Source organism: Ailuropoda melanoleuca, chromosome 8 (genome assembly GCF_002007445.2).
Source record: "Ailuropoda melanoleuca isolate Jingjing chromosome 8, ASM200744v2, whole genome shotgun sequence".
Classification (NCBI taxonomy): Eukaryota; Metazoa; Chordata; class Mammalia; order Carnivora; family Ursidae; genus Ailuropoda; species Ailuropoda melanoleuca.
The window spans coordinates 60,554,522-60,576,627 of NC_048225.1; the positions used below are offsets into that span (position 1 = coordinate 60,554,522).

Consider the following 22,106-nt stretch of genomic DNA (forward strand, 5'->3'; position numbering starts at 1 on the left):
TTGCCTTCTCGTGCGTGGGATAGGCCTGTTTTTCTGTTCCAGCTCCAGCTTCTTGAGGTGAGAATATAAAAACTGCACTTTAGATTTTTCTATTCTTTTTAGTGAGGCTTGGATGGCTATGTATTTTCCCCTTAGGACTGCCTTTCCAGTGTCCCATAGGTTTTGGACCGATGTGTTTTCATTTTCATTGGTCTCCAAAAATTGTTTAAACTGATTTTTAATTTCCTGGTTTACCCAATCATTCTTGAGCAGGATGGTTCTTAGTTTCCAAGTGTTTGAATTTCTTCCAAATTTTTCCTTGTGATTGAGTTCCAGTTTCAAAGTATTGTGGTCTGAGAATATGTAGGGAATAATCTCAGTCTTTTGGTATCGGTTGAGACCTGTTTTGTGACCCAGTATATGGTCTATTCTGGAGAAAATTCCATGTGCATTCGAAAAGAATGAGTATTCTGTTGTTCTGGGGTGTAGTGGTCTGTATATATCTATGACGTCCATCTGGTTCAGTATATCATTCAAAGCTCTTGTTTCTTTGTTGATTTTCTTTTTTTTATAGTAATATTTTTTATTATATTATGTTAGTTACCATACAGTACATCCCTATTTTGATGTAAAGTTCGATGATTCATTAGTTGCGTATAACACCCAGTGCACCATGCAATACGTGCCCTCCTTACTACCCATCACCATCCTATCCAAACCTTTTTTTTGAATCAAAGTAAATATTTACTTAGAATGAGAGAAGCAATATAATGGCATCCAGTTAAAATTTTAAAAAGCTGACAAATAACAGCTATTTAAAAAATCCATAAAAATATTTTAACTGCCTGAACCACCCCTATTTTTTCCTGTATCTTTGTTGATTTTCTGCTTAGGTGATCTGTCTGTTGCTGAGAGTGGAGTGTTGAGGTCCCCTACTATTAACGTATTATTATCTATATGTCTCTTTATTCTGGTTAAGAGTTGGCTTGTGTATCTTGCTGCTCCCCTGTTGGGGGCATAGATATTTATAATTATCATATCCACTTGTTGGATACGTCCTTTAAGAATAATATAGTGTCCTTCTGTATCTCTAACTACAGTCATTAGTTTAAAATCTAATCTGTCTGATATGAGAATTGCTACCCCAGCTTTCTTTTGAGGTCAATTGGCATGAAAAATGGTTTTCCATCCCTTCATTTTCAGTCTGGATGTATCTTTAGGTTCAAAATGAGTCTCTTGTAGACAGCAAATGGATGGGTCATGTCTTTTTATCCAATATGCAACCCTGTGGCATTTCATGGGAGCATTTAGGCCATTCACATTGAGAGTGATTATTGAGAGAGATGATTTTAATGATGTCATGTTGCCTGTGAAGTCTTTGTTTCTATAGATTGTAAATTTCTGTTCTGTATCACTCTTGGGGTCTTATTTTTATAGAACCACCCCCCCTTAATATCTCATGTAGGGCTGGTTTGGTGGTTACGCATTCCTTCAGTTTCTGCCAATCTTGGAAGGCCCTTATCTCTCCATCAAGTCTGAATGACGTTTTGCTGGATAAAGGATCCTTGGCTGCATGCTCTTCTCAGATAGAGCTTTGAAAATACCCTGCCAACCCTTCTTGGCCTGCCAGGTCTCTGTAGACAGGTCTGACGTTATTCTGATATTTTTCCCTCTGTACATAAGGATTTTCTTCCCCCTGGCCACTTTCAATACTGTATCCTTGGATCTAATATTTGCGAATTGAACAAGATGTGCCGTGGTGTAGGCCTGTTCTCATTGATCTTGGGAGGGGTCCTCTCTGCCTCTTGGACACGAATGCTTGTTTCCTTTGCCAGATTAGGGAAGTTCTCAGCTACAATTTGTTCAAATATCTCTTCTAGACCTCTCTTTTTCTCCGCCCCCTCGGGGATGCCGATGATTCTGACACTGGAACGTTTCATTGAGTCAGTAATCTCCTGTAATCTACATTCTTGAGATTGCATTTTTTTTTTAAGCCAAGTTTCTGTTTTAGCTTTCTCTTCTACCATCCCATCCTCCAATTCACTAATTCGTTCTTCTGCCTCATTTACCCTGGCTGTCAGAGCATCTAGTTTAGACTGCATTTGATTCATAGCATTTTTAATTTCTGCCAGATTCGCTCTCATTTCTGCCCTTAGAGATTCTACATTGTCGTTAATATTTTCCTTAATATTTTTTTCAAGCCTACACATCATCTTGACCATTGTTACTCTGAACTCCATTTCTGACAATTTGGTTATATCCATATCCATCAGTTCTGTGGCAGAGGCCACAGTCTCTGTCTCCTTTCTTTGCTGAGGGTTTCTCCTCCTCGTCATTCTGACGAGGAGAGATTGTGGGGATGCCCAGGACCCAAATTATTGACCAGGACCCAGACAGTGTGCACTTGTTTTACAGGGACCTTAGGGATGAGGGCTTCTTGATTTTTCACCCTGCCTTCTGGGGGAGGGGCCTGCTGCGCTGATATTCAGGCAACCCTGTTTGGGTAGAGTCGCCCTGTCCCCTGCATGGGGGAGGGGGGATGGGGATGGGCACACTGTGAGCCAGTATTTCTGGGCTTTTGTTCTCTGGCGGCTTTCCCTGGCAGTTTGCTGTGACTCTTCTGAGAGTCAGAGCAGCAGTGGCCGAATCCCAGCCTCTGTCTCAGAACAGAGAGATTGCAGTCCGCTCTCCACTGAGCTCTCCGGGCCACTTTAACTCTGTTTCCGTCAGCGTTGCTAAAAACCCTGCAGTGTCCCGGGATGTGCGCCCCACAGCCGGCGTCCCAGCCCTCACTTCCAGGGCCCGCACATCTCTGTCCTTTGTGCTTCTAACACCGCCAGCTGCCCCCCGTTCCCACGTGTGCTCCCGAGCTCCCAGTTTCAGTCTAGATCGAGTGTGCGCTCTGGAGCTCCGGTTTTCAGTTTGGACGCGCGCGTTCCCCACTCACTCACAGTCTCAGTCTGTTCTCTTGCCAGTGCCGGTCCGCGAGTCCGCCCGCTCCCCCGTGCAGGTGGCTACCGCTTCCCGGCGCCCTGACACGGCGGCTCCCTCCCCCTTCTGTTTATCTTCCGATATCTGTGTGCGGTTTCACGGCTCCCCGCTTCGTACCTCGATACTCAGCGCTGGAGAAGTTCATTTGTAGAGGATCCAGATGTATCTTCCTGCATCTCAGGCTGATTCTGTGGATGTTCAGGCTGGTCTGGTAGAACCAGTTCGATTCAGGGGACCAGCTGAAGAAGGGGTCCCCTACTCCTCCACCATCTTTTTTTTCCTCCTATAAATGTGATCCTTGTTCTTTTTTTTTTTTTTTAATGTTTTGCTATTTCTTTCTGGGAGCTTTTAGAGTTTTTCCCCTTGTTTTTGATGTTCTTAAATTTCATTATGACTCTTTCATCAGTTTTTCCTCATCTTTCCTATTTAGTATTCTATCATCTGTTGAAAGCAGAAGTCTTTCTTCTTTAATTCTGATTATTTTATCTCTATTATTTTTTTAAAGATTTTCTCCTCCCCTTTTTTACTTTTCAGTCTCAAATTCCTATTATAGGAATTTGGGCACTTTTACTTTTAACTCCATGTATCTTAATCTTTTTTTCTCTCTCTCTCTCTTTTTTTTTTATATTTTCAATTTGTTTATCTTCCTGTTTCCTTCTGTAAAGTTCCCTAATTGCCTAGTTTTTAAATTCATTCTTCAGCTGCACCCATTTCACTTCTTTACCCTATATAGTTGCATTCTATATTTCAACTATTATACTTAAATGGTTCTACTTGGTTCTGTTTTATTATTTATTTCATATCCTTGCTCCATATTATTAACATCTTCCCTTATCTGTTTTAGTATACTCACTTTGCTGACTTTTAAATTTTAGACTGTCTATCCTAAACTCTCCTAATGGTATCTGAAACTTGGCCTGTGATCTCATCTTCCCCAGGGAGTACTGGCTCCTTGGGAGGACAGGCCATTGTTCTAAGGTCAGATCCAGGCCCTCAGCCCAGGAGCTCAAGGAAGAGCAAGGGGTAAGAACCTTAGGCACCAGAAACCTGCCCCATCCAAGCTACTCCACAGTCTCGGGTTTCATCCTCGTCAACCTTCTCCCAGGAGAACAACCTCTGGAGGAGGAACTCCTAAAAGCACAACCTGCCAGTCTTAGCATTTGGAGTTCAACAAGTCAATGCCAACAACCAGTCAATTCCCACCCATTTTCCTTAGCTTCTCACTCAAAACAGGGCTTCAGTGCTGCTTGGATTTTATTTCTTCAGAACCCTGTGAAGGGACAGGCATCAATGTCCCAAGGCAAAGGAAGACAAGCAAAAGGGGAACTTGGGTTTTTTTGTCTTCCTATTTTAACACCCTGTCCTGGCTCTGGGCTGTCACCGCACCTGCCATACACACCAACTCAAAACAAATCCTTCATCTTCCCAAGGGCTTCTCATGCTGTTCTCTGAATCCTGGTATCCTGAGGGTTTTCTCTAAAGTTATTCTAGGTTTAATCTTCAGACAAGATGCAGTAATCTGTGCTAATTCAGCATCTTGGCAAGAACCAGAATCTTCTCTAGCAGGCCTTTCCCTGGGTGGATTTTGACAATTAACTCAAACAGATTTAAAGAACTGAGTGACACTGTTATGTCGAAACTCCTTCCATTCCCATCTATTTATTTACGTAAGGTTCTTGGTACCTATATCTTTAAAAACTAAAACAACAATACAATTGATGCTGAATGCTGTCTTTTTCTAACAATAAGTAATATTCAATCTTGGATGAATAAAGTATTTGGGGTGGGGAAATGCAGGCCTATCCATCCACTAGAGAGAGGCATTTCCAATACAATTGTACTTGTGACGCTTAATAATTATAACAAATTATAATTATGTTCTCTTGATTAATTATGTACTAATAATCATAATGATAAGTCATTATTAAGTAATTTTTAAACATTTAGAACCTTAAAATCACAGGAAATAAAAACAAGAAATTAAATATGTATTTGAACCTTTTTTTTTTGGCAAAATGAGACAAATGATAGGATGATCAATAAAAACCTTTCAAGCAAAAATATATATCAGGATAAAATTCTGAGAAAGAAGTGGAATAGAAATAGAAATTCAAAGAAAAGAATGAATAACTTATAGTTCCTGTTGAAGAAATTGTTCACAAATTTTTACAAATGGATAAGATGAATGTCCTATTCATGTAAAAACAATATTAGTTTTATTTTTAATTATCCATATTAAGGAAATTATAACCTTTGCAATTAATTAAATTTAGGGTGAAAATTTTTGAAGATCTACCTAAAGATATCTTAGGAGATTCACCATTTTTTCAATATTCTTTTTGGAATTACTCAAGCATAAACATTTGAATAAACCGTTCCAAAATACATCTCACTCTTTTTTCTAATCCATGAAACCAGCAATTCTTCTAGTTTTTCTTTTTGTCTTAAACCGCTTTCCCAGTCACTTGAAAAATAGTTTTGATTCCTTGTACCCCTTTATCTAACATTTCTACTTAGTTGAAAAATTATTGATTCTCTTCCTAACTTCTGATTTTCTCCTTCCTTTCTGTTCCGCTCTCTTTGCCTGAGTTCCAATCTTCATCATCTCACCCAAGCCCTATTTCAGTGCTCCAACTTCTTTTTTTAAAAAATATTTATTTTTTTATTTGAGAGAGAGACAGAGAGAGTGTGCGGGCGGGGGCAGGGGGAGAGAGAGTGAGGGAGATTCTCAAGCAGACTGCCCGCTGAGTGTGGAGCCCAACTCCGGGCTCAATCCCACAACCCTGAGATCATGACCTGAGCTGAAATCAAGAGTCAGATGCTCAACTGACTGAGCCACCCAGGCGCCCCAGTTCTCTAGCCTCTGCTTGCCACCAAGCAAGCCACACCACACACGCTGTTGTCAGATTATTCTTCCTGAAGTTCTGTCTGTCTTGCCAGCAATACTTCTACCAGCCCACTAACTGATGGAGCTGACCTGTGAGGAGTCTCAGACACTTGCTACTTGTCCCCAACCGCTCCAGTACCTGTCCTGTTTCCATTGAGACCCTGACTAGTACCTTACTATCTCTCCATCAAGATCCTGCTTCTGCCCTTTAGCCATGATCTGTCTGTAAGGCTCCCTCAAGACCTTCAACTCAAATTTATTCCTAGGGCTTTTCCAGCTTCTTCTCTCAGGCAAGACACTCTGTTAGAATAGGTGTTCTCTCCTCAAAATCTAAACCACAGACCTCATCCAAGTCCACCCAAATCACCCTATAAGGGTCAGAGGGACAAAGGAGAAACTCTCATAGGTTTGTCTCTGAACATGGGTCCTTCCAGTAGCAACCCACTGTCGAACAAGCCGAATATAAAGTCCCCTCCAGATAAGTCAAGGTCTAGAGTAAAACAGTTCTAACCTGCCTTTATAGTGTAATTGTCCACAACTTCCCTACGTGTCTTCTATGGTTCTAGAAAAACAGAATTACTAATATATTTCATGTGGTCTGAATATACTGCACATTTTTTTCTCTATATATATTTGTAAAGTTCTTCCTATCTGGAATTCCCATCCTTCTTACCAGGACTGTCACACTAATTTCTACTTTTACCTGTCCTCTTAGAGCCAGGTCACATATTACCTTCACTTTAAGTAGTTTTTGTAATCCCCTAAAGGGAATGATAGCTCTCTTCTTGAAAACCTAGTACTACGACTACATTATATAGCACCACGTTGTATGGCACTGCATCGTACCATACTGTATTAGACAGTATTATGGAGCACATTATATGTAAAATATATATTTTTACCTGTATAGAACATGCCATTGTATACTTATATATAATATATAGTATATTTGATGTATTATTTATGTTTATATATACACACACATATTATTATATACTCATTCGCTGCCTGTGTTTTTATTTTAAACCCTCTACTAGGCTGTGGGCAACCTGTGGGCAGGGGCTGTGCCAGACTCATCCCCGTGTCCTCCACAGCACACAGTAGTTATGCAATAAATATTTACTGAATTATTAACTATCTACCTATCATTGGAAATTGAATAAATCTCCAAGGTTCCTGCTTCATGACCTTCTTTGTAACATAATTTTTATAGAAACCTTCATTAAATGGGGCCTCGACATATTCATATATATAACATAATTCACAACTTAAGAATAACTAAATATAGTAAAATAAAGGTAAGAGTTTTGACATATTTAGGATGCAAATATAGAGTTGGAAAAAATTCCCAACAATTAGGTATCAGACAAGTTTCGTTCTCTTATGTAGAGTGTATATGTTAAGGCTAACGGTCAAAAGCTAATGACAAAAACCTGGATAATAACTTGTAAATTAATGAAGAAGGGCCTTATTCATACACTAGGAAAGACCATTCTGAGATTAGACCCCACACCTTGATGACAAGTGCCTTCACCAAATGTGACCGTAAAAAAAAGTACATCGTACTTTGTGGTAAATTACTTAAGAGGAGAGATTGCATTTTATTTGTCTTTGGACCCCTATAGTGCCTGATGGGTTAAAGTCCAAAGATACTTGTTAAAATCAATAAAGACATTTAATTGACATCTGTCCCGTTTAAAATAAGCCACCTTGTAAGACTGATGCACTAAAACAATAACGTCCTTCATTTCGAAGAGTGTACACTGTTCTCTACCATCTACGACAGCAAGTTACAACTTTTTAGCCTGGGATTCAAGTCCTCTCACAATTCTCTTTCCTTTTTTAAAAGTTCGTTTCCCACTTCTTTCCTTCAAGCATTTTCTCTGCCAGTCAGATTGAACTTCCTGATTTAACACTTGCTTGCCTCTGTACCTCTGGTCATTTGGCAATTTCTTACATCATTTATCATTTTCTTCCATGATTGTATCTTATACATAGCTTGTCTCTCTTAACAGGTTATACGTTCCTTATATCAGAGAACATATCCTATATATCTTTAATGATATTTTATTTATTACATAGCATAACATGGTAGGCACACACACAAACACAAAATCTGTCAAAGGAGTTACTGAATGTGTGAATAAAACCAAAAGAACTCAAATCTGGAAACTACTTTATGACAAGCCGTAGAAGAAAAATGTTTCCTTAATTTATAGCTGGGTTCTTAAATATAAGGGGGCATTAAAAATACCTGGGAAACTTGTTAAACATGCAAATTCTTGGTGTTAGTTGTCATAAGGGCACTTGAAGGAATACCAAGAAGCAACTGTAATTGCCTAATAAGATGGAATAAACTCTCGAGCCACTGTTGAGGGGAAAGAGGACAGAAAGGAAGAAACAGACCCGCGAGGATCACGGGAACACCCCAGGCCACGGGAGTCACCGTCAAATCTTCCTTTGTAGGGAAGTCATTTCTTAGCTGGTTTTCCTCATATCTAATCTTTGACTTTTGAAATCCGGATGACAAATGTGTTTATTTTAAGTTGCATTCACTTAAATGTACATAGAGGAACTATGACTATTCTTCTCAGAACATTCTGCAGAGATATACCATATTTCAAAACACACAATACATAGGCTGAACCATAAAAACTTTTTATCCAATAAAGCTCTTTGAAAAAATGTCACTACATGTTAGATATTGCAAAAGATAAGCTCTGGTTATAAAGCAGCCAGGTACTGAGAGAAGTAACGTATTCTTTTTAGATTATTTCAAACAGAGGATATGAATTACAGGAAGACTTCAAGTGGTTAAGAAGAAAAGAGTTTTGCCTTTCAGAAGTTTATCAAATGCCAGTATTCTAAACTTCATACACTGAACTCCTTGGGGTAGTCCGATATAGTACACGCTATCTGTCACTTCTCTATCCATTTGGCAAAGACTACATAGAGACAAATGTTACAGAGGCTCAAAAATGGAGACTTCTGGAAAAATGACCAAAGCCAGAAATAAAGCTGTACTAATTAGAAAACAAATAATTAAATGGCCAAACCCGAATGTTATGTGATGCTGAAAAGAGAGAGATTTCTCAGGCACACCATCTGTTTCACAGTTTTTGATTTTGCTGTACTATAAACCTCAGAACGGTTTTGCAATGATCTAGCTGCTAGCTCATTTGCACAATTACTTTAGGCCAGAAATACTGATTGCACAGAATCATTTCAGAGATCAACACATTCACAGAAGAGGGCAGATATAACCCAGCTTTCAGTGAAGACTGGTTTTTTAGCTCTTGAAGGAAAATATATTATTTTAAAAAATGATTAGAAATTGCAAAGGAAAACTAGAGAGTTGAAAAAAAGGGTGATATCACTATAAGTTTCTGATATGTATCTGAACTTACCTGGGCCCACAGGGTCACCATCAACCCTTCTGTCGGCCAGTCTAATGGAAACTCCTCATCTCGTCTTGACCTCTCAGCAGCATTTATCCAGGAGCTGACGTGCTCTTACTTTCTCCAACATTCTTCTCACCTAACTACACTGGCACCACTCTCCCGATTTTCTTCTCTCCACATCAGCCAACCCTTCTCAGCCCCCATGGCTGGCTTCTCCTCTTCTGGTTGTTGTAGTGTCCAACGGCAGGTGCTGGGCCTCTTCTCCTTTCTGTCTGTATTTTCTTCCTAATTTATCTCTTTAGCCTAATGACTTTACATGGCATCTATACACTCGTGATTCCCAAATTTGTATCTCCAGCTCGGACTTCCCCAGGTCCAGACTCATATATTCGATTATCTATTTAATATCCCCACTTGGATGCCACATAGGCATCTCAGACTTTGCATATCTAGTATGGAACTCTTGATCCACCAGCAGCGCCCCCCCCCGGAAAAAAAGCTATTTTTCCACAGTGTTCCACATCTCAGTAAATGGCACCGCCATGGTCCCACCAGCTATTACAGCAAAATCTGGAAGTCATCCTTGATTCCTCCCTTATCCTCTTTCCTCATCTAAGCCACCACCAAGTCCTGTCAACTATACCTAAAAAACGTACTGCATTTATTTCTCTCCAACTCTGTTGCTAGCACCCTGACCAAGCCGCCATCATTTTGCAACAACGCCACTGCAGTGTAAGCATATGCGGTATCTCCAGTATCTAGCACAGTGTCTACCAAACAAGAGACGTACAATAATTTTTTCAGAGATGAATACTGCTTAGCAGTAGTTCCTATGTGTCTTTAGAAATCTCCAGTCTCAGTTCTTGGACATTTTCTGAGATACCTATAGATTTATTCATTTGTTGACTCATTCACTCATTCAGCAATCGTTTATTGAGCGTAGATTAATTAGGATTAGGCTCAATAACATATTTGACAGTGTGTTAAAGATGGCAGAAGTTTGTCTCCTCCTCCTATGAAAAAGCCTGGAGGTCAAGGGCTGGCATGGCGGCTCTGAGCTAAGAGCCCTGCTTCCTTGCATCTTGTTGCTCTGCCAACCTCAGTTTCTGGACTCCACTTCATGGTCTAATATGGCTAGCCAAACTCCAGCCATCACATCTGTATTCCATTCCCCAGGAAAGAAGATACGCCCAAGGAATGCCATACGCCCTCCATTTAAGGGCACTTCCCCAAAATTGCTTCTACTTCTGCCATCATGATAACTAACAAAAACTGGGGATAACCAGCAAGGAAGACCAGATAGCAATGCTTCCAGCTACAAGTGAAGATCCTCGTTTCCAGAGAACGAGAAGAGGATAAATATTGAGAGGTAAGTAGCAGCTTCTTCCAAGGTTCTGTTGTGACCACGTGATGTTCTAGTACAGGGATACAAAGCTCGGAAAGACACAGGGTCTATGCTGAAGGCAGCTAGTCTGATGGGGGGAAGAATATGTAAACGAATAATTGCTCAAGGTTTCAGGCCAGGTAACAGCCACTCTTAGAAGATCTTGGTTTTTCTAAGCCCCTGAAGATTCCTTGCATCCAAAGAGTTGAAAGAGAAGTGGACGGTTCCAAGGCTTTACATCACTTAACTATACAGACTGCTTCAATATTACAGTTTTCATAATGGGCATTTCTCAGCTTTCTTCTACCAGACTTGATACTGTCATGGCTTGGAGCAAAGCAGAGTTCATTTAAACCTCTATAAACATATATAAACAACTGTGGTAATAGTTTAAATAGTTTGAAAATACCCATTTCAGAAATGTCTTAAGACTCAATAATTTTCTTAACTTGTCAGAAGGTGAAGATAATTGACTGTTTTAAGACTATATATAAACTACAGGACCAAATTAAAAAAAAAAAAAAGCAATGGTAGCTTGTCAAAAAGAAAACAAAGAAGTGATCTTGTAACTTACTGTTATCCACTGGTAACTTACTGTTATCCACTGGTAACTTACTGTTATCCACTGGTTATCTAGTAGTTCCTTAGCTGTGATTCTGTGAGCGGGATCTACTTTCATAAGCTGTTTCAAAACACTTTTAGCTGCAAATAAGGAAAAATCCTGAAAAATCTTAACTACAATTAATACCACACATTTTCTAGTTTGTCCCAGATCAGGTCTATATAACATGAGAGGAAGATTCCAATTACAAGATAAATATCATCAGAATAAATGGATAACAAATAAAGTTTCGGGCCTAAAGTGAGGTTTTATTGCCTGGATTTGCTGGTTTATGGTCTACAGTAAAAATGGGCTAGATAATCAGCAATTTCCTCCTCAATTTTTATTATGTAATTTCTGTTTTTGTCGGAAGTTTTGACTACAGCAATCACGGCGAAGAGATCACTGTTTCCACAAGTAAATAGTGTTTATTTCTACAAGAAGTTTGATGACAAAACAGAGATTGAGAGTATTTGAATTACTGGCCAAGTTTCTTATTATGTAATTTGCTTTAGTAAAAAATGACAGATCTGTACTTGCCACGGTCACTTACGGACTCCCAGACTGGATCTTCAAAACGTAGTTCTCCCTTTCTTATTAGCTCAAAAAGCTTCTCTTCTGAGCTTGCCAAAAAGGGTGGTTCCCCACATAATCTACAACACAGGCAACCATTCTGTTTAGATTTTTTTAAATAATCAAAACGAGGCTATCAAAAATTAAGTTTCCATAGAACTTGGAAGTAGCGGTGCTTCAAATTTAAGTAAAGAATAGATAGAGGCGGGTATCTCTCTCTGGATGTAGAAATGGGAGCGAAGGAACTTTTGCAAGATCAGTGATAGGACCTTATATACATTGAAATCTCCAGATAAGCACAGGAGCCCAAGGTCTTCCAAATGGGGAAAACTAAGCTTAAATAGGACCAAACTACAAGCAGGTGGGTGATTTTAAGTGCACAAATAATAGTGGAGATACACTTCACTGTGAGCAAAGGTAAGGTAATGCTTAAGGTACATAATTCAAACCGGACTTAGAGGAAAACATACTGAGTTATCAGACTCCAGTAAGCGTTTTTAGAATCTAATGACCATGTAAGGGCTTTATCCATGGTAAAATACTACACCAATGTTAGTATGAATAAACCAAGAATAACCTTGGGTCTATAGGCTCTGAGTCAAAGCCAAAAATCCATTAAAAAGGCCACAACTCTTCAAAAATGGTATACAAAATGAAGACCGTCTGGATGAGGAAAATCCAATGATGATGATGATTTGACCTCTCAGTCTGGAATGAAAGCTGATCGTACGTAATGACCAACATCAGTAAAACCACCGGCAGTATGTATAAAGTAAACATGGGGTTGAGGCACATTCTGTAATACAGGGACTGTGTGTCTTCAGAATCTTGTAAAAGGAAGTATTATATTGGAGCCCCTGGGTGGCTCAGTCGGTTAAGTCTCAGACTCTTCATTTCAGCTCAGGTCATGCATGATCTCAGGGTCATGAGATTGAGCCCCGAGCCCAGAGACAGCTCCACACTGAGTGTGGAGTCTGCTTGTCCCTCTCCCTCCCCCTCTGCCCCTCTCCCACTCTGTCCCTCCCCTCCCCACCTCGTGCACACCTGTGTGCACTCTCGCTCTAAAATAAATAAATAAATAAATACAGCTTGTTTTAAAAAAGGAAGTATTGTACTATATTTTACAAAGAAGCCTGTGCTTCAGTAAGTAATCCAGTCCAAAACCAGAAGAACTTGCTTAAAAGTTAAGTTCAATTCTTCACAGTACATTCTCAACAAATGTTAGCCGCCATCTTTAGTATCAACCCCAACAGCTGAGTAGAAGCCTGCAGCCAACAACTGGGTCTTCTCAATGACAACCAGACAGAAGATGGACCTGGACTCATCACAGAGGCAACACTGTATGCCTGTTCTTCAACTCTCAGGATTATGTTTTTCCACTTTATTACTGAAAGAATAAAATGGCACAATGCCATTATGCTTCCCAAATGCTAGCCTATTATGGACCTAAGTATAATGATCTCTAAGTCTCCCAGCAGTTAGATTTTTACTGATTTTTCAAGTTCTATTTTTAAGTTTTTTAAAAATCTTTGCCATGAACATTTTCTGAATTAATCTAAGTTTGATAAATATTTCACATGACAATAAGGATGATGATGACAATTTCCTAGGGGAAAAAGCTGCTTTCATCCTTGCAGTTTATCAACCTAGGCTGGAAAACAGAGCTTTTCATTTGCAATAGTTTCTTGTTAAGATATCAGTATTTATCAAATTGGTCTGCAATCTCTTATTTTAATGCTTTTTATTTCTCCAGCTCATTCTGACCCTCTTCTCTCTGATCCTATTTGCCTCACTAGTGTTTAGTTTTACGATAAAAAAAAAGAAAGCCAGAAAAATGGTCTTATGGACAATTACTATCTATTATAACAAGTACAGGCCAGCAAAAGTCCAGCTCAGTGAGTCTGTTAACAACCAGTGATACGCACATTCACCAATTTCTCAGCTGCCCCTGCACTGCCTGACTAGCATGCAGCTATAGCTTAAGGGCTGTGTTTTTAAAATCCCACTTTTTTCTGTCCTTTGCAATTTTACTTACACAAAATGTATCTAATGGTTGGTCAATCAGCAGCATATGAAATTTTATGACAGCAATTTTCTGCACATCCAGAAAAGGGAATCCAAGACATGAAAAATGCCTCTTAAAGCCTTTCTATTATTTTCTGTTGCCTATGCCACGGGAATCACAACAGCAGAGGATAGTACCCGTGAAGAGTATTTATGTTAATTTCACCTTGAGAAAGTATGTTATCATTGTCCAATTAAGCAGAAATGAATCAGGGGTAACTGATAAACAAGAAAATAACCCCCCTGGAGAAGGTAATATGTTTGTGCCCTTGGTGAAAGAAATTATCTATAAGAACACGGGGCTCAGGCAAATTAATGAATAGGCGCTGATTAGCTAAGTAAGAGTCAACGGTAAAGGAAAAAAAGATGTCATTATGATGATATGCAGCCGTGCTCTGAAGCAGAAAAATTAAAATTATATCTTTAAGAAGGAGAAAAAATTTTAGATATGTACTATACTATCACTTTCTTTAACAACAAATTCAAACTAAGCAGGCAGCAAACACCCCATGAATTGTGTAATAATAGATTACATATATTATGTTTGACTTGTCTGGAAATTCTTACAAGTATAAAACACTAATTTAAAACAGTGATATTTTAAATTAAAAACTAAGGCTCAGAATTTTTACAGTATGATTCTAATTAGCACAAAACAATGATCAAAAACTTTGTGACTACGTTTAAACTTCGTGCAATCTAAGCAGTGATGTGTGCTGACCATCTGTACTTATAGCTACAATCTACATCTTCCAATTTCTACTGCCTGTGTGTTCCATTTCACAGCACTGTGAAAATCTAACTACTGTGATGTCAGTATTTAGAAATGATCTGGAAGAGCTAGTGCACAGTGAATCTTCAATATGACCATAAAACTAATGTTGCATCAGCATAAAAATGTTCATACTCACCATGAGGCAGAACAATGGCCACGAACTTTTCAGAACACCTCTTAGACAGTTCGTTTTAATTCAATTTAACAAACGTACTGAGCACTGACTGCATGCCTACTATGGTACCAGATACCAGGGATGCAGAGATGAGTAACATAAGCTCTCTGACTTTCATGGAATTTAGAGCAAGGAAAACAAAAACAGAAAAAATACACATACTCTAATAATTAAATTACAATAGTATAATCTAGTTTTTTAAAGTGCTATGAGAACACAGGAAAGTGAACAATTCTATCTAATTCCCACATGTGCAAACTTTCCTGATGAAATATTATTGTTTTTCTTTCCGTGTGATTGTTTTGCATGCATTTTTGTATGTTGCTTTAAATCCTCTCTGGAGTGTGGGACTGTATATACATAATGAATGCAGTAACTCTGCTGGGGTAGATAGGACTTAGGGAAACAGAAGGCGCTAATGTTTGAGCTGGAGGGCCCAGGAGAAAGCTTAGTAGAGAAGTGAAAAAACATTATAAGCGGAAGGAACTGCATGCAAAGACCCAGAGACATGTAATACAGGGTATGTGAATCATAAAGAATGGCCTAGAGTGGCTGCAGCATACGGCGGGTGCATGGGGTATAAGCCCAGCCCAGGACTGGAAAGGCATGCTGGAGCCAGGTCTTGGGAGACTTGAGTCATCCATGCTGGGAGGCTCTGACATTTTTCTGTAACAAGGGAGAATTACCAGAGGTTGTGAATCAGAAAGGTAGTACAGTCAGATTTGTGATTTAGAAAGACAATCTTGACAGCGATGTGAAGGATGAACTGGGGAGGGAGACCGGAGGCAGGGAGAACAGTCAGACAGACACTGTACTATTCTAGAAGATGGGTCATAAGGAGAAATGATACAAGTGAAGAGAGATGAAGGAAGAGGTTAGGACACTACAAAGGGAAAATGAACAGGACATGGGGTTTGATGGAATCTGGAGAGTGATAAAGAAGGAAGAGCCAGAAATAGCGATTTTTTTGGTAGCAGTAAGAAGGCTGGGAACTATAGAATACTCCCTGGATCCTGGGCTGAACCCCTGTCCAGTTAGTGTTCACTCCTCACATATGCCCAGTCCATAGGGTAGCTAAGTGCCAGGCCCCAGTACCTCTCTCTATCCAAGGGGCTATAAGTGAATCTCTCGAGAAAATACAAAGAAACTTTCTGGTCTGTAGCAAAGGTCAGAGAGGTGTCAAGCAAGTTTTTCACTTGGCTCAAATCATACCAGGTATTGTAGCATTTATAGGTCAATGAAAAGCAAACTTGTATGTTATAAATTTATAGTATTAAAAAACTATCTAATTGAGCTAGCTGACAACTAATAAGAGAGCTTCTAGAATGGCTTCCCAATTGTTTTTTTCAGTCACTTTTTTTTTTTAAAGATTTTATTTATTTATTTGACAGAGATAGAGACAGCCAGCGAGAGGGGGAACACAAGGGGAGTGGGAGAGGAAGAAGCAGGCTCATAGCAGAGGAGCCTGATGTGGGGCTTGACCCCATAATGCCGGGATCACGCCCTTTCAGTCACTTTTAAAAAACTGTATTGTCGAGTTTGCATTTAAAATCTATGTAATTCTAGTCTGCTGTTAGAGACGATCCATTCATTTTACACCACACATTTCCCAGGCTACTTACAGAATATACATGATGACACCTATGCTCCAAATGTCACACTGCTGGCTGTAGTCGTGGGCATTGGTAACTTCAGGGGCTGCCAAAGAAGCAGAAATGAAATAATATTAATAATACAAAAAATGAAGTTTAGACGCTTAAACACAAAGCATGAAAAATGTGCTGATGTGTTGTAATTTATTTCCCCACAGGGAAAAAGAGAACCAACAGCAGATGTTAAATGAATAATGTACAGGCCTTAACAATTGATGTCACTGTACCCTCACTCCTGTCATTTAGCTTCTAATGGAATGACGGCGTAAACTGAGTAACTAAATGTACTACTCTCCGTTCCTTTGAAATTGTTAAGAAATGATTTTGCAAAGATTGTGTAGTTATAGTAGAAGACAACAATATCTCAGTTCTTTTCCCAAAATAGAATTGAATACATGCCTTAAGTGGATATAATTTAAAGCAAGCCCAATATGTGGAAATCTGGATTCCCAGAGAAACTAAGATAAATGGTTATAAATCATTTTAGTAAAATAATAATAATAACATCACTCCTATGACAGAATACGAATTATTTTCCACATTTTCTAATGAGAAAACTAAGACAAAGAGAGAGCTCCCACAACAGAACTGGATCAAAAAGCCAGCTAGGACTAGATGTGGTGTTCCCGCCTCCCCAGCGCTGTGCTCCCTACTCTACAATGTGCTCACGAACAGGCTTCCTTCAAACGATCTTCTCAAAGTAGTTGCGTGTGTGCTGGTTTTTGGTTTTTGGTTTTGTTTTGTTTCATTTTTTACTTTAAGGTAGCACATTTTAATGATTAGGTTACTTTATAATGGCTGACTTTTTAAATGGCTTTTAAAATGTCACATATGATATTTCGGGAATAGTCTATTGTGCCTCTATAGCTAGGGATCAAATATCTTGCTTTAAGGAAAAAGAATAAAACAGGTATAAACATAAAAATGAAATATAGGTATATATATTTGAATAGAACTTTAATATTTACAAAGCACTTTTGTATAAATTATGTTATTTGCCTAAATCACGTGAAGAATCTTGTGAGACAGATATGCAGGCATTTTTCTCGCTTTGCCAGTGAGGAGACTAAGGTTCAGCTGTACGAAGGGATTTGCCTCAAGTGACAGCTACAGAGTGCCTCCCGCGTAAAAGCTGCTCTTATTTTGGAAAAGTTTCATTCTCGCACCCTACACACACACACACACACACACGCACACACGCACACACACGCGTGCACACACACGCACACACACGCACACACGCACACACACGCGCGCATACACACACACCCCTTTTATAACTACTAAAAGCAAATGGCATTTCGCTTCCTCTGCCTCTTGTCAAAGGAACTAAAAAGCAGCAAAAAGGAACCAAAAAGTAAAGAGAAGAAAGAGTGAGTAAAGGCTTGACTATAGATAATTAATAAACTGAGTTATTCATTTCCAAATCACTGAAAATTAATTAGCATTTTCCTCTAAGCAACTATTCCTTACCTCTACTTAAACTCTTCAAATATTGAATCCCTAAAGTTCAAGTGGCTCTGTGGCAGCAAGTCTCTGACAAGGGCAAGCCTGTGGCCTGTGTCACACTGGGTGCCCCACACAGCGGGGGCCGGGACGGTGGCCTCAGTCTCTCAGAGCCATGTGAATGACCCGGGGTGTTTCTGCGTGCGCTGCCATCACAGCTCTCACAGGGAGGCAGAGGCCAGAGTAACGGTGCCAGGGAGCCATTTAGGAAGTCAGCAAAGCTCTACAAACCATCTGTCTTCTCTCTTGTTCTCTCACTTGTTATCAGTGTAGACAGCTAATAAGCAGGCATAAAACTCAGGGTGCCTGGATATATTTTCCCCATGTAACTACAGACCAGATGTCTTTTGCCAACAGGAGGATATGTACAGAATCTAAAGTAGCCTTTTCCCAAATAAGATTAAACAGTTTCAAAACTTAATACATCAAGGAGGCAAAAAAACCTCCCAAAAAACAAAACAAAACAAAAAAACAGAACTAGGTATACTCCTCAGCAATGAAAATGAATAAACTACTTGATACGACCCGGGTAAGTCTCAAAATCATGACTTGGAAGAGACAGAGACAGACACAAGAATGTACACTGTCTGATTCAATTAAATAAAGTTCTAGACAAGCAAAATTAAGCTTTGGTGATAAAAATCATCAGTGGTTGCTGAGGTTTGGGTGGGAGACTGACAGAGAGGGACACAAAGGAATTTTCTGGGGTGATAGAGATGTTCTATACCTTCATTGGGGTGGTGATTATATAAGCATATGCATTTGTCAAAAGTCATCGAAATTTACACTTAAAATTTGTGCATTTTATTGATGCAAATTATATTTCAATAAAGTACGATTTTTCTAAAGAAATCTATAAAAGGTACAAAAAGATTTGTCAAAGCCCTATTTTGGTGGATGACTTTAATAACTCTCTCTCTTAGAAATCAACAGAAGCAAACAAAATTAACACTATGGAAAGTTTAAATCACAAAAGGCATCACATTTGATTTTATAAATACACACACAGAAATTTTTGTGGTCAACAAAGGAGGAATATACATGCTTTCTAAATATCCAATGCAACATATGCAAAACCAACCATGTGTTCAATCACAAAAAACAATTCCAAGATGCCCTTCAACAGATGACTGGATTAAGAAGTTGTAGTCCATATATACAATGGAATATTACTCAGCCATCAGAAAGAATGAGTTCTCAACATTTGCAGCAACATGGACGGCACTGGAGGAGATAATGCTAAGCGAAATAAGTCAAGCAGAGAAAGACAATTATCATATGGTTTCCACTCATTTATGGAACATAAGAAGTAGGAAGATTGGTAGGAGAAGAAAGGGAAGAAGGGGGGCTAAAAAGAAGGGGGGAATGAACCATGAGAGACTATGGACTCTGGGAAACAAACTGAGGGCTTTAGAGGGGAGGGGGGTGGGGGACTGGGATAGGCTGGTGATGGGTAGTAAGGAGGGCACTTATTGCATGGTGCACTGAGTGTTATACGCAAGTAATGAATCATCGAACTTTACATGAAAAACCAGGGATGGTGACTAACATAATAAAAAATTTTTTATAAAAACAAAACAAAACAAAACCAACTCCTAGAAGTTGAAAACCTTTAAGTCACAATTGCCTATAATGAAGAAAACCACACAGAAAAACCCAAACACATGAACATCAAACACATCCCAACCACCTGGAAAATTCTAAAAGCACTTCTAAGTAATTCTTAGATTAAAGAAGACTAAAACTAAAATGACAGACTATTAAGAAATGAATAATAGAAGGAACACTGTGTAGCAAAAGAAATGGTCAAAGAAATACTCAGAGTGAACAAAGAAATACTCAGAACATAAATAACCATTTGGCTTAGGAAGTGAAAAAATCAACCAAAAGAAAATAGAAAGAAGGAATCCAGAAAAATAAAAGCAGATATTAATGAAAAAGTCAACCAAATAATATGAGGCTTGAGCTGGTTCTTAGAAAGCCCAATAAACTGTCCTAACCACTAACAAATTTGATCCAGAAAAAAAGATCAGTATTATTACAAGGGCTTAAATTGAGCACTGTTAGGTATTGTGCTAAACACTTTACATATATTTTCTCATTTAATTCTCCTGTCAACCTGATAAGAAAGATCTTATTATTACCATCCTAAGTATATCCTCTCCCCTTCCCTGTTTTATTTTTCTTCCTTAGCACTTCTCTCTAACATCCCAGGTAAGAGCAGACATTTTACTTTTATTTTGTTTAATGTTTGCACCAACATGACATTTTTATACTTTGGTCACTGTTGTACTCCCAATACCCAGACCAGTCCTGACACTTAGTAGACCCTCAAAATTTTTTTGATAAATGGATGACAAAATCCCCATTATAGAGATGTGGAACCACAACAAAAGCAGTTAAGTTTTTTGCCCAGGCCTCACCAGACTAAGTGGCAGAGCTGGAATCCTGAGTTAGCCAGGTGATGTCACAGTCCATATTGTTAATCTGACATCATATGACTGTCTTAAAAGATATTAGTAATTATTATGGGGATAGAGTCACAGAGACACAGGAGAATCAGAAAATTATAATATATGCATATTTATGCCAATAAAACTTAAAATCTCAATGTAATGAACATTTTCTAGAAAAACATAAATTATCAAAATGATTCAAAAAGGTGTGGAAAACTTGAATAACCCAGTATAAATTGAAAATATAATAGAAACTTAATCCACCAAAAGGTACCAAGGCCTAAAAAATTTTAAGGGGAAATTTCATCAAACTATTAATAACAGATAATTTCTGTTACTTAAGTGATTCATGAGCATGCCATTTTATTTTTTAAATGAGGCTAGCATAACACTGACATCAAAAAAGACAACGGCAGCACAAAAGAAAACAAGCTACACTCAAAGCTGCTAAATAAAGTGGTGACAAATTGAACAAAGCACTATATTAAGCCAATGGAGTTTAATCTAAAAGTGCAAGGATGGTTCAACATTTTCAAAACCTATTAATGAATTATTTCACTAATAAATTTAAAGAGAAAGATATATAATCATCTCATAGGTACAGATTTGAATAGATATTTCATCAAAGACGACCATGAACACCTAATAACTACATGAAAAGATGCTCAACATCGTTCTTCATTAGGAAAATTAAATTACAAACTAAAAACCACAATGAGACTCTACTTCACACCCACTAGAGTGGCTCTTTAAAAAGAAAGGTAATTATCAAGAGTCAACAAGGATACAAAGAAACTGGAACCCTCAGACACTGCTAATAGAAAGGTCAAATGTTACAACCACTTTGAAAAAGCATTTGGCAGTTTCTTAAAAAGTTAAATAAAGGGGCAGGTGCCTGGGTGGCTCAGTCAGTTAGTTAAGCTCGGGTCATGATCTCGGGGTCCTGGGATGGAGCCCGGCATTGGGCTCCCTGCTCAGCGGGGAGTCTGCTTCTCCCTCTGCATCCCCCTCCCCCTGCTTGTGCGCTCTCTCTCTCTCTAATAATTAAATATTTTTTTAAAAAGTTGAACATAATCTATGACCCCAGGTAGCTACCGAAGGAAAATATGTCCACATTAAAACCTGTACACAAACGTTCACAGCAGCATTATTCACAATAGCCCCAATATTGGAAACAATAAACAAAATGTGACATCTCCATACAACAGACAACTGTTCAGAAATATAAAGGGCTTGACTACAGCTACAAGAGGAAGATACTTCAAAAACATTACGCTAAGTGAAAGAAGGCCGACATAAAAGACCACATATGGTATGACTCCATTTAGATGAAATGTCCAGAAAAGGTAAATGTAGATTCGTGGTTACCTGGGGCTGGGATGGGAATGTGATCAAGTACAAATGGGCATGTGGCGACTTTCTGGGGTAGAATTATTCTAAAGCTGAATTGTGGCGATGGCTGCACAACTCTGCGAATGTAGGAAAAAATCACTGAATAGTACATTTTTAATGGCATTTAAATTATACTTCAGTAAAGCTGTTAAAAGTCATGCTTAGAAAAATGGTAAACTGTTGCTTTACAAATATATTAAATCAGCAGCTTTAGGTTGTACCATTTGATGGCAATAAAATTGGGTAAGAAATGGAAAGAAGCAAAACACA

At 38.7% G+C, this 22,106-nt stretch overlaps 1 protein-coding gene across 2 annotated transcripts in view; it reads right to left on the reverse strand.

Moving 5' to 3' along the window:
• Positions 1 to 22,106, reverse strand: part of STK33 (serine/threonine kinase 33) — a 152,884-nt gene that overhangs the window by 26,097 nt on the left and 104,681 nt on the right. For both annotated transcript variants that reach the window (XM_002916156.4, XM_034666521.1), the window contains exons 9-11: positions 16,453 to 16,528; positions 11,784 to 11,896; positions 11,259 to 11,344 (exon numbers count right to left, since the gene is read on the reverse strand). In XM_002916156.4, the coding sequence (XP_002916202.1) occupies positions 11,259 to 11,344; positions 11,784 to 11,896; positions 16,453 to 16,528 (275 nt within the window). The remainder of the gene's footprint in view (positions 1 to 11,258; positions 11,345 to 11,783; positions 11,897 to 16,452; positions 16,529 to 22,106) is intronic.